This window comes from Loxodonta africana, chromosome 3, assembly GCF_030014295.1.
Source record: "Loxodonta africana isolate mLoxAfr1 chromosome 3, mLoxAfr1.hap2, whole genome shotgun sequence".
In the NCBI taxonomy this organism is placed as follows: domain Eukaryota; kingdom Metazoa; phylum Chordata; class Mammalia; order Proboscidea; family Elephantidae; genus Loxodonta; species Loxodonta africana.
The window spans coordinates 56,993,389-57,003,896 of NC_087344.1; the positions used below are offsets into that span (position 1 = coordinate 56,993,389).

Sequence of the window (10,508 nt, forward strand, 5' to 3'; positions counted from 1 at the left end):
TTCCTAGCTTCTCTTGAAAAGGCAACAACTCACTTGAGAGCTGGGTAACGCCGGCTATCTTTAGACCAGGTATTCCTTCTCCTCTTAGCCACAGTCCCCACCACCCCCTGTTGCCACCCACCACCCAGACCAATTCACTCATTGAACTTTTACCTGCCTGGTCCCTCAGGCCCATGAGTTTGTAACCTCCAGTATAAATGGCTGTTTCACTCCAGCCGAGTCTTGTTAGCAGCAGTTTGCCACAATTTATTTTCCAAGACTGCAACCTGGTATGCATGCACCCATTTCACGATTAGCATTGGTGTCACCACCAGCTAGAGGGTTTGGAGATGGGCTCGGGGGTGTTCCAACCCGAGCGAATTGCCTCCCAGAACTTGGGCAGACGACCTAAGGAAAAGACCCCATTGCCAAACAAGGGGAGCTCAGGCAACTTCAGGCCCGGCTTCTGCAGGAGCATGGGAGTGAGGGTCCGGCTACTGAGCTGGTGCATGTAACCCATGTTGGTGGCATCATCCATGCACTCCAAAGCGCTAGCACCCCTGGTCGATGGCACCATGGAGGTGCTGTTGTTGGTGCTGGAGTGGTCAGGGGTGGCCATGATGGTGTTGGGGTTGGAGTAAGTGTTTTGGGAGGAGTGGTCCAGTTGGTCCAGGTGGAGGGAGTTGGTGGCTCGTTCCAGGTAGTTGGCTGCAAGCCTCGGCAGGCTCAGAGCTGTTTTGGGGCAGTTGGTATAGAAGGAATTGGTGGATCGGTCAAGATAGTTGATGCCTTTGATGAGCTGGTCCAGGAAGGTGGGGCTGGAGGGGCCAGAGGGACGATCTGTGCAGAGCAGGCAGTGGGGGTTGCTAAGGCAGGCTGGCCTTCTGGCCACCTTGGGGCGGTTGGCCAGATGGCTTGTCTCCACACACTTGGAGTTGTATGGCCGGCCCATGCAGATTTGCCCCAGTGGGAGTCTGGGGGAGCCGGGACTGGTCGGACACTCTGTGGAACTGCTACAGTTGCTGAACTCTGAGCCACTTGGTGTGCGGGTGCGCTTGAGGCTGCTGGTCCCTGTGAGATTGGGGCAGTGGGTCCAACCTGAAGTCCGGGCTGGAAAGGACACATTGTTGGGATGATTCAGGCGGCCGTAAGTGTTAGAATGCCCCACATGGCGCCCAGACATCCTTCCCAGCTGAGAGGATAAAGTTTCCTGGTGCTGAGTTGCTGGGAGCACGCCTGGAGGTTGGTTACCTGTGCCTGGTGAGGAGAGAGGAAGGTCAGCTCACCTCAGCTCCCTGCTACCTCCTGCCAGACTGTCTCTCTCCAGGTGTCCCTTCTGCTCCCAGAGGTCTAGCACCTCCCTTCTCTCTCTCCCCTTCCTACGCCCAGGCCCAGGGATTTTCAAACCGGAAAACTGACACGCTAGTCTTCAGAAAACCCAGGAAGAAAAAAAGACCTTCAGAACAACCAAAGCCAGGAGACCCCCTGGAAAAAGTTGAGCAGCCTGCTTTATCTATTTGCTCTAGTCCACATTCTGAAATTGCCATTCATCTTTTAAGCAGGGACTCCAGAAGGCCACAAAGGCCAAGGACTGATTCTGTAATGGTGAAATTCCAAGCACTGAGACAGGGTTTTTATTTTTTAAGAGGTAAAATCGAATAGCTAACAGGTCCAGCATTTCATCAAAGCTAAAATAAAATAGATTGTAAAACATACTGTTATTTTATGTGTGGCCAAGAAATAAAATCCATTGTCAATTCAACTACAAGATCCTATCAGCTATACAATGCACCCTGATATTAAAAAACATGTTTTAGAATCAAGGCAATACTCTATTGCACTTTCAGTATGTGCCTGGCCCTTTGCTGTGCATCCTGCGTGGATTATATTAATTCTCACTACAAACCAAAGAGGTAGTTACTATTTTATTCCCAGTTGACAGATGGGGAAACTGAGGTTCAGCGTGACGGCATGACTTGCTTAAGATCACACAGCTTTTAAACGATGGGGCCGGAGTACCATCTCAGATGTGTCTCGTGACCCCCGACAGACAATGCTTCGTCGTCGGGGTGACTTTGGTGCCCCCCACAGTCTACTAAGGTTGAATTCTCACCACCCCTCCTCTGCCTGCCTGGGTGGGGACACTGATAGGGAGAAACAAAATGTCGGGGGAGGCCCTTGCTAATCCTGTAACGAAGTTTATCCTGACTTTGGGAACCCCAAATGAGGGTGGAGGGCAGCTGGTGTGACAAGTCTGCTGATGGCCCTGGATTTGTGAAATCAGAACACTTCAGGGTACCTGGTTGTGATCCTCTCTGAGCGTGGAAGGTCTCTCTGCCCAGCCCACGAGAGGAGGGGATATTGGGATCCCCACTTCCCCTGGTCCACAAGTAGGCACTTCATGGGGGCTTAGGACCTTACCACGCCAAAGAGTTGCCCAGCCCACTGAACTCCACCCCCCATCCCTGGAGCTGCCAGGGCTCAGCCCAGGGTGTGTGGTCCCCGTCCTCACTGGCCCTCTGCTTCCCAATGTCCCCCTTTGCCTCCCAGCCAAAATGAGGGCTCTGACCTCTCTCCCCCACTACTGCCAGTTGATGCTAATTTTCCACTTAAGCTGGTACGAACGGAGCAGTATTTCAGCCTGTCCCACCCAGAAAACAGCTGTCCGCCTCTCTCCCAGCCTGCAACCCCACAGCTGCCCCTGTCCTTTGGGTAGAATTGGGTGGAATGTCAAGATCCTTGTCTCTTCACTCCCAGGTCTAACCCCACCCTGTCTCCTCCTCCGCAAAGACAGGAGGTGGCTGAGGGCTGACCCCCACAGGTCCCTGGCCTGCCCTCCCCAGTGGACTGGGCCCCATCTGCCACAAGGGCCCTCTCCCACTCTCACTGTTTTAGGAGGCAGATGACTTAGACCTCCTCTTGTACTCTACTGGGGATGCCCTCATGCTGCCACTCCAGACTGCTGGCCATGTCATAGAATCATGGAATCCTGGAGCTGGGAGGGGCCCCCAGAGGTCATCCTGGTCATGCCCCTGCCTCAGGGCCAGCAGCACTTTAAAACACTTTAATAAGGACAGATGGGCCTTATTTTTAAAAAGAGGCTGGGGTGGACAGTTTCCAGTGTTCCTTGTTGCTTTTCTAGTGGTTATTTATGCTGAGGGTCAGGAAGTTCCATGCCAGGTTTAATATAACCTCTGCTTGCTGTGGCCAGCATTGAGTTCACCTCTTTTCTCACTGGGTCAGCAAAAATGTATCGAGTCTCCCTCAAGTGCTGTCTCTTGGGGTGACTCATTTGTGGGCACGATAGCAACTCCTTTCTTCCCTTTTCATCTCTCCCTCACGAAGTCAGCAGTCCCAAGTTGAGCACCTACTATGTGCTGGGCTGTGGCTAGACCCTGAGGATTCTTCAGAGAGCAAATTTCAGCATTCCTTTTGGGACCCCACGCCCCTCTTCTAGGTCTGCTCCATAGCGGGCATGTAATTGTTTGTTGAATGAATGGACAAAATTCCTCTTTGAATGTCTCATGGTATTAGCCAGAAAAAGTCTCCCCTTTCATCATTTTCTTTCCTCAAACATTGAAAATAGATTTTTACTTTTCATTTTGAAAAGCTTTCAAATTTACTGAAAACTGTGAGTTTATGGTAACGGTGGTGGAATCATTTGGAAAAGGATAGTGAGAATGGGTGTGCAACTTGAAGGATGTAATCAATGTCACTGAATTGTACACGTAAAAATTGTTGAATTGGTGTATGTTTTGCTATGTATATTCTCATCAACAAAATAATTTTAAAAAATTTACTGAAACTTACAAGACAATGAACTCCCATATATTCTTCAAGGAGCCCTGGTGTCACGGTGGTTAAGCACTCAGCTGCTAACTGAACCCACCAGCCACGGGAGAAAGACGTGGCAATCTGCTTCCGTAAAGGTTTACAGCCCTGGAAATCTTGTGGGGCAGTTCTACTCTGTCCTATAGGGTCTTTACGAGTTGGAATCACTAGATGGCAGTGGGTTTGTTTTTTTATATACCTTCATCTAAATTTGGAAACCCTGGTGGCATAGCGGTTAAGTGCTACGGCTGCTAACCAAAGGGTCGTCAGTTCGAATCCGCCAGGCGCTCCTTGGAAACTCTTACGGGGAAGTTCTACTCTGTCCTGTAGGGTCACTATGAGTCGGAATCAACTCGACGGCACTGGGTTTGGTTTCGGTTTTGGTTCATCTAAATTTACTAATTATTAACATTTTGCCACATCTATCAGTCCGTGTATATGCATGCACATACATGTATATATAATAAGTATTATTATTTCAAGAGTAAGTTACAGCAACAACATCTTTTACTGTGACTATTTCAGTACGTAGCCCCTAAGAATAAGGACAATTTCTTACATATCCACACTGTAATGATCAAATCCAGGTATTTAACATTGATGACATTGTGTACTGTATGTATTATCTAATATATGGTCCATATTCAGACCCCACGGATTGCCCTTCTAATATTCTTCCTGGTAATTATTTTTCCAATCCAGGAACCAATTCAGGATCAGGAATTGTATTCAGTTCTCATGTCTCCTTAACCAGTGTCTTGGTTATCTAGCTAGTGCTGCTATACAGAAATAACCACAAATGAGTGGTTTTAACAAACAAATTTATTTTCTCCCAGTTTGGGAGGCTAGAAGTCCAAACTTGGGGCGCTGGCTTTAGGGGAAGGTTCCCTTTCTCTTTTGGCTCTGGAGAAAGGTCCTTGTCGCTTTGATCTTCTGCTGCTGGGCAGTCTTCATGGGGTTTGGCATATCTCTTCCCCCATCTCTGCTCCTCTTGCTTGCTTCTTTAATCTCTCTCCTAGCTCAAAGAGATGGACTCAAAACACACCCTACACTAATCCTCTTCATTCACATAACAAAGACAACCCATTCCCAAATGGGATTATAACCACAGGCATAGAGGTTACGATTTACAATCTCTTTTGGGGGGACATAATTCAATCCCAAACAACCAGTAAACCAGTTTGCTGTAGAGTTGATTCCAACTCATGGCGACCTCACGTGTATTAGAGTAGAACTGTGTGCTCCATAGGATTTTCAGTGGCTGATATTGTGGAAGTAGATTCCAGGTCTTTCTTCTTTGGGTGGACCCAAACCTTCAACCTGTTGGCTAGCAGCTGAGCTCATTCACTATCTGCACTATATATATGTCTCTTTTTTAGTCTACTTCAATCTGGAACTGTTGCTCAGTCTTTCTTTGTCTTTTATGACTTCGATATTTTTGTAGAGTACAGGCCAGATGTTGCGGAGAATGTTCTCCAAATTGAGCTTATCTGGTGTTTCCTAACGATCGGATCTAGGTTTACAAAGCACTTTAACATAGAAACTTCTCAGTAGACTCTCCCCAGTCCACAATGACTGACAGTGAAGGGCCTTTTGCTCCCAGGGGGCAGTGATAGTCTCCAAAAAGGGAGCCAGGAGGAGGGGTTAGAAGGTCCCCAAGAGGAGGAAGAGAATCATGGAGGAACTCATTGAACCAGGGAAATGGCTTTGACAGTTTGCTCGTGGGGCCTGAGCCAGGGTCTGGTTCTGCTCTGGGCTGGGGGCCTGGCAGGCAGGCAGCCAGCTAGCTAAAGGGTTGGGCCTCTGGGCTGTTTGTCCTGAAGGTACCCAGGCATTGAGATCACTGGCTGTTTCTGGCCTGGGCACTAAGAACTTCTGGAAATAGCTCCAGGACAATTATTTCAGGAGGAATGTGCCATTCCTCCATCTTCCCAGAAAGCTGGACCCTGTCCCATAAAATCAGGAAAGTTCCTCTCAAGCCTCCCTAACCCCAGGCCCTCTGGGGGCCACATTGACCTTCAGAGCCAGAAGGAACTAGGAGCCTTGATGGGGCCAAGGAGACTAAAAGCCCACCTCCCCCAAGTTCTGGGCTCTCAGGGCCCAGCCTGGAGTCAGGCTGGGCCGGCAGTGGTCCAGCTGACTCCAAGCCCAGGACACATGATGGAGGAGCTGTCTGCTCACCTCCTGCCCAGGCTTATCCTGAGAAGCTGACATCAGTGGAGCACTTACCATGTGCCAGAGATCCTGACATTGTTGAAGCCGACCCCTCGCATTCACCCTCACAGCACCCCTGAGAGGTAGGTATCTTGTCTGCTAGATGAGGTCACTGAGGCTCAGAGAGGGCAAGAGACTTGGCTAAGCTCTCACAGCAAGTCAGAATTAGAACCTAGTCTTTGGGCTCCAGAACCTACAGTTCTGAGCACTGATCCAGGAAGAGGGTGGGCCACCTCCTCACTCCATATGTGATCCTGTGAACTGAATAGGGTTGGGAGGGACTCAGACTGGAGACAGAGGCTGGGGGGCACTATGCCCTCCCCTTCTATCCCCCAGCCAAGCCTGACCGCCCCTCCATCCCTAGCATAGTAGGACCTCATAATGTCCTGGGTCGTTGGGATGCCTGCCCCGCATAGTCTCCAGGACCAGTGGCCCCACTCTGCCCCGCCTGGGCCACCTCCGACCCCGGGCCCTCATCTCCGTTACCTAAAAACCAAAAAACCAAATCCAGTGCCGTCGAGTCAATTCCGACACATAGCGACACTATAGGACAGAGTAGAACTGTCCCATAGAATTTCCAAGGAGCACTTGGCAGATTCAAACTGCCGACCCTTTGGTTAGCAGTCATAACACTTAACCACTACACCACCAGGGTTACCTCCATTGTCAAACCAGTTGCAAATCATCATCGCCGTTTTCCCCTGCTAGACTCCTTCTCCCCTCACTTCCCATCCCTGCAGGGGCCATAGTCCCACCCACGTCCTCCTCTCCACCCACCAAGACCATCAGGGGACCTTCCCCCACCCCAGGCAGGAAGAGTTCAAGGGCATCCCATTCCCCTAGGCTCTTCTAGAGTAAGGGGAGCAGTCCCCTTCTCCACAGACCTTAGGGCTCTGCCTCTCAGTGCACAGGCTACTCATTAACCCCTCACTTGCCACTCAACAGCTTCTCACCCCCCTTCAAGATGGTAGGAGCATCCCCTTGTCCCTTCAGCCACATGGCTTTGGGGACCATCACAGGTAAGGAGCAAGCCCAGCTCAGCAGCCATATGTGTGTGACATCCATGTTACTCCAGGCACCAGCTGAGCCAAGAGCCATGAAACCTTTGGTTCCTCCACCCCACCTGGAGGGCACATTTGCCCAGCCTTCGGTGGCTGTTGGCAGTGTGAATCACCTGAGCCCTTACTTGGCACTGGGCCAGCTTGCCTGCAGGGCTGAAAATCTCTCCTGGGCTAGGCTTGGGCCCTCCCTCAGCTGCAGCTTTCCACCCACCAGAGCACCATGAGTCATGAACCCTCATCCCTCAGCACCCTCAAGGCTAAGGGGCCTCTGATTACCATCTGCCAAAAACAGTGCTTCCCCAAGCCCTCATGTGGCGGGCACAAGCCAGGACATATCTGAGCTAAGGAGCACTGGAGTAGGTGTGGCTTGTCAGGAGCCTGAGCCAGCAAGAAGGTCCCTCCTACTAAGCCAACTTGGGGCTTTTGGAATAAGGGTGGCCAGTCTTGGAGGGGACAGGGTTCCTATCTTTATGGGGACTGGGAAATTCCCTCTAAGGGGGAGATGATGGTCTTATACAGGGCAAACCTTGCTGAGAGATACAGTGGCCATGGAATGTAGGATACCAAGTAACTGGCTTGTGTTAGGACCTTGACTAAGTAGCTAAACTTCTCTGAACCTTACTTTCCTGTTCTGTAAAATGAGGTAAGGAGGGTGCCCAATGAGCACTATTGACTTGATGACTTGCCATAATAATGAGTGTTCATAAAATGTTCCCTGTGTTCCAGGCACAGTTCTAAATGCCCCCATCAACTTACAAGCTTTGACAGTGATGTGCTAGAGCTAGGTTATACTGGCTCACAAGAGTCAATTTTTTAATATTCTGGAATTTAGTGAACTACTGTTGGTAGCTTGAAATCAGTCATGGTGGGAATATTTACACCACCAAAAAATTTTAAAAAACCCACTGCCCTCAAGTTGATTCTGACTCCTAGCAACCCTATAGGACAGAGTAGAACTGCCCCATAGGGTTTCCAAGGCTATAAATCTTTATGGAAGCAGACTGCCATGTCTTTCTTCGGCGGAGCAGCTGGTAGGTTCAAATAGCAGACTTTTTGGTTAACAGCCAAGTACTTTAACCACTGCACCACCAGGACTCCTATTCACACCACAGTACTTGGCAAGTTCAAAATTTATTCAAATTTATGCCACTAATGTCAAAAATGGAGAAATTGAAGATTTTTACCAACTTCTGCAGTCTAAAATTCATTGAATATGCAATCAGGATGCATTGATAATTACTGGTGATTAGAATGGGAAAGTTGGAAACAAAGAAGAAGCATCAGTAGTTGGAAAACCTGGCCTTGTTGCATGATAGAATTTCACAAGACCAACAACTTATTCATTGCAAATATCTTTTCTTAACAACATAAATGGTGACTATAGATGTTAACCTCTCCAGATGGAAAACACAGGGATCAAATCGACTACATCTGTGGAAAGAAACAATGGAAAAGCTCAACGTCATCAGTCAGAACAAGGCCAGGTCCTGACTGCAGAACAGACCATCAATTGCTCATATGCAAGTTTAAGTTGAAGCTGAAGAAAATTAAAACAAATCCATGAGAGCCGAAGTACCACTTTGAATATATCCCACCTGAATTTAGAGACTGTCTCAAGTATTCTTTGATGTTTTGGACACTAACAAGCAAAGATCAGACGAGTTGTTGGATGACATCAAAGACATCATACATGAAAAAAGCAAACGGTCATTAAAAAGAAAGGAAAGAAAGAAAAGACCAAAATGAGTGTCAGAAGAGACTCTGAAACTTGCTCTTGAAAGTGGAGTAGCTAAAGAGAAAGGACGAAATGATGAAGTAAAAGAGCTGAAGAGAAGATTTCAAAGGGAGGCTCGAGAAGACAAAGTAAAGTATTATAATGGTATGTGCAAAGACCTGGGGTTAGAAAATCAGAAAGCAAGAACATGCTCAGCATTTCTGAAGCTGAAAGAACTGAAGAAAAAAATTCAAGCCTCGAGTTGCAATACTGAAGGCTTCTATGGGCAAAATTCCCATTCTTCACAACGTTATCCATAATTTGTTGTGATCCACACAGTAGAATGCCTTTGCATAGTCAATAAGACACTGGTAAACATTTTTCTGGTATTCTCTACTTTCAGCCAGGATCCATCTGACATCAGCAATGAGATCCCTGGTTCCACATTCTTTTCTGAATCCAGCTTGTATTTCTGGCAGTTCCCCTTTGAGGTACTGCTGCAGCCGCTGTTGAACAATCTTCAGCAGAATTTTATGTGTGTGTGAGATTAATGATATTGTTCAATAATTTCCCCATTCAGTTGGATCACCTTTCTTGGGAATAGGCATAAATATGGATCTCTTCCAGTTGGTTGGCCAGGTAGCTGTCTTCCAAATTTCTTGGCATAGACGAGTGAGCACTTCCAGTGCTGCATCCATTTGTTGAAACGTCTTAATTGGTATTCTGTCAATTCCTGAAGCCTTGCTTTTCGCCAATGCCTTCAGTGAAGCTTGGACTTCTTCCTTCAGTACCACTGGATCCTGCTCATATGGTACCTCCTGCAATAGTTGAACATTGACCAATTCTGTATGGTGACTCTGTGTATTCCTTCCGTCTTCTTTTGATGCTTCCCGAGTCATTTAATATTTTCCCCATAGAATCCTTCACTATTGCAACTCGAGCCTTGAATTTTTACTTCAGTTCTTTCAGCTTCAGAAATGCTGAGCATGTTCTTCCTTCCTGGTTTTCCATCTTCAGGTCTCTGCACATGTCATCATAATACTTTGTCTTCTCGAGCTGTCCTTTGAAATCTTCTGTTCAACTCTTTTACTTCATCATTTCTCCCTTTTGCTTTAGCTACCCGACTTTCAAAAGCAAGTTTCAGAGTCTCTTCTGACATCCATTTTGGTCTTTTCTTTCTTTCCTTTCTTTTCAAGGACCTTTTGCTTTCTTCATGGATGATGTCCTTGATGTCATTCCACAACTCGTCTGGTCTTCAGTCATTAGTGTTCAACACGTCAAATCTATTTTGAGCTGGTCTCTAAATTCAAGCAGGATATACTCAAGGTCATACTTCGGCTTCCGTTGAGCTGTTCTAATTTTCTTCAGTTTCAACTTGAACTCGCATATGAGCAATTGATGATCGGTTCCACAGTCTGTCCCTGGCATTGTTCTGACTGATGATATTGAGCTTTTCCATTGCCTTTTCCCACAGATGTAGTCGATTTGATTCCTGTGTATTCCATCTGGCGAGGTCTATGTGTATAGTCACTGTTTATGTTGGTGAAAAACGTATTTGCAATGAAGTCATTGGTCTTACAAAATTTTGTCACGGGATCTCCAGCATCATTTCTATCACCAAGGCCATATTTTCCAACTAGTGATCCCTCTTTTTTGTTTCAAACTTTTTCATTCCAATCACCAGTAATTATTAATGCATCTTGGTTGCA

General features: G+C 47.5%; 1 protein-coding gene across 1 annotated transcript; it reads right to left on the minus strand.

Annotated features, from left to right (window-relative positions):
• Positions 1-304: 304 nt before the first annotated feature.
• LOC104846174 (uncharacterized) lies at positions 305-1,228 on the minus strand. Its single transcript, XM_010593375.3, has one exon. The coding sequence runs from the start codon at positions 1,160-1,162 to the stop codon at positions 305-307; it is 858 nt and encodes a 285-aa protein (XP_010591677.1). The 5' UTR covers positions 1,163-1,228.
• Positions 1,229-10,508: the final 9,280 nt, after the last annotated feature.

What these genes read in the sequence shown, in the direction of transcription:
- LOC104846174 (XM_010593375.3), bottom strand. Translation starts at nt 1,162, where the DNA reads ATGTCTGGGCGCCATGTGGGGCATTCTAACACTTACGGCCGCCTGAAT.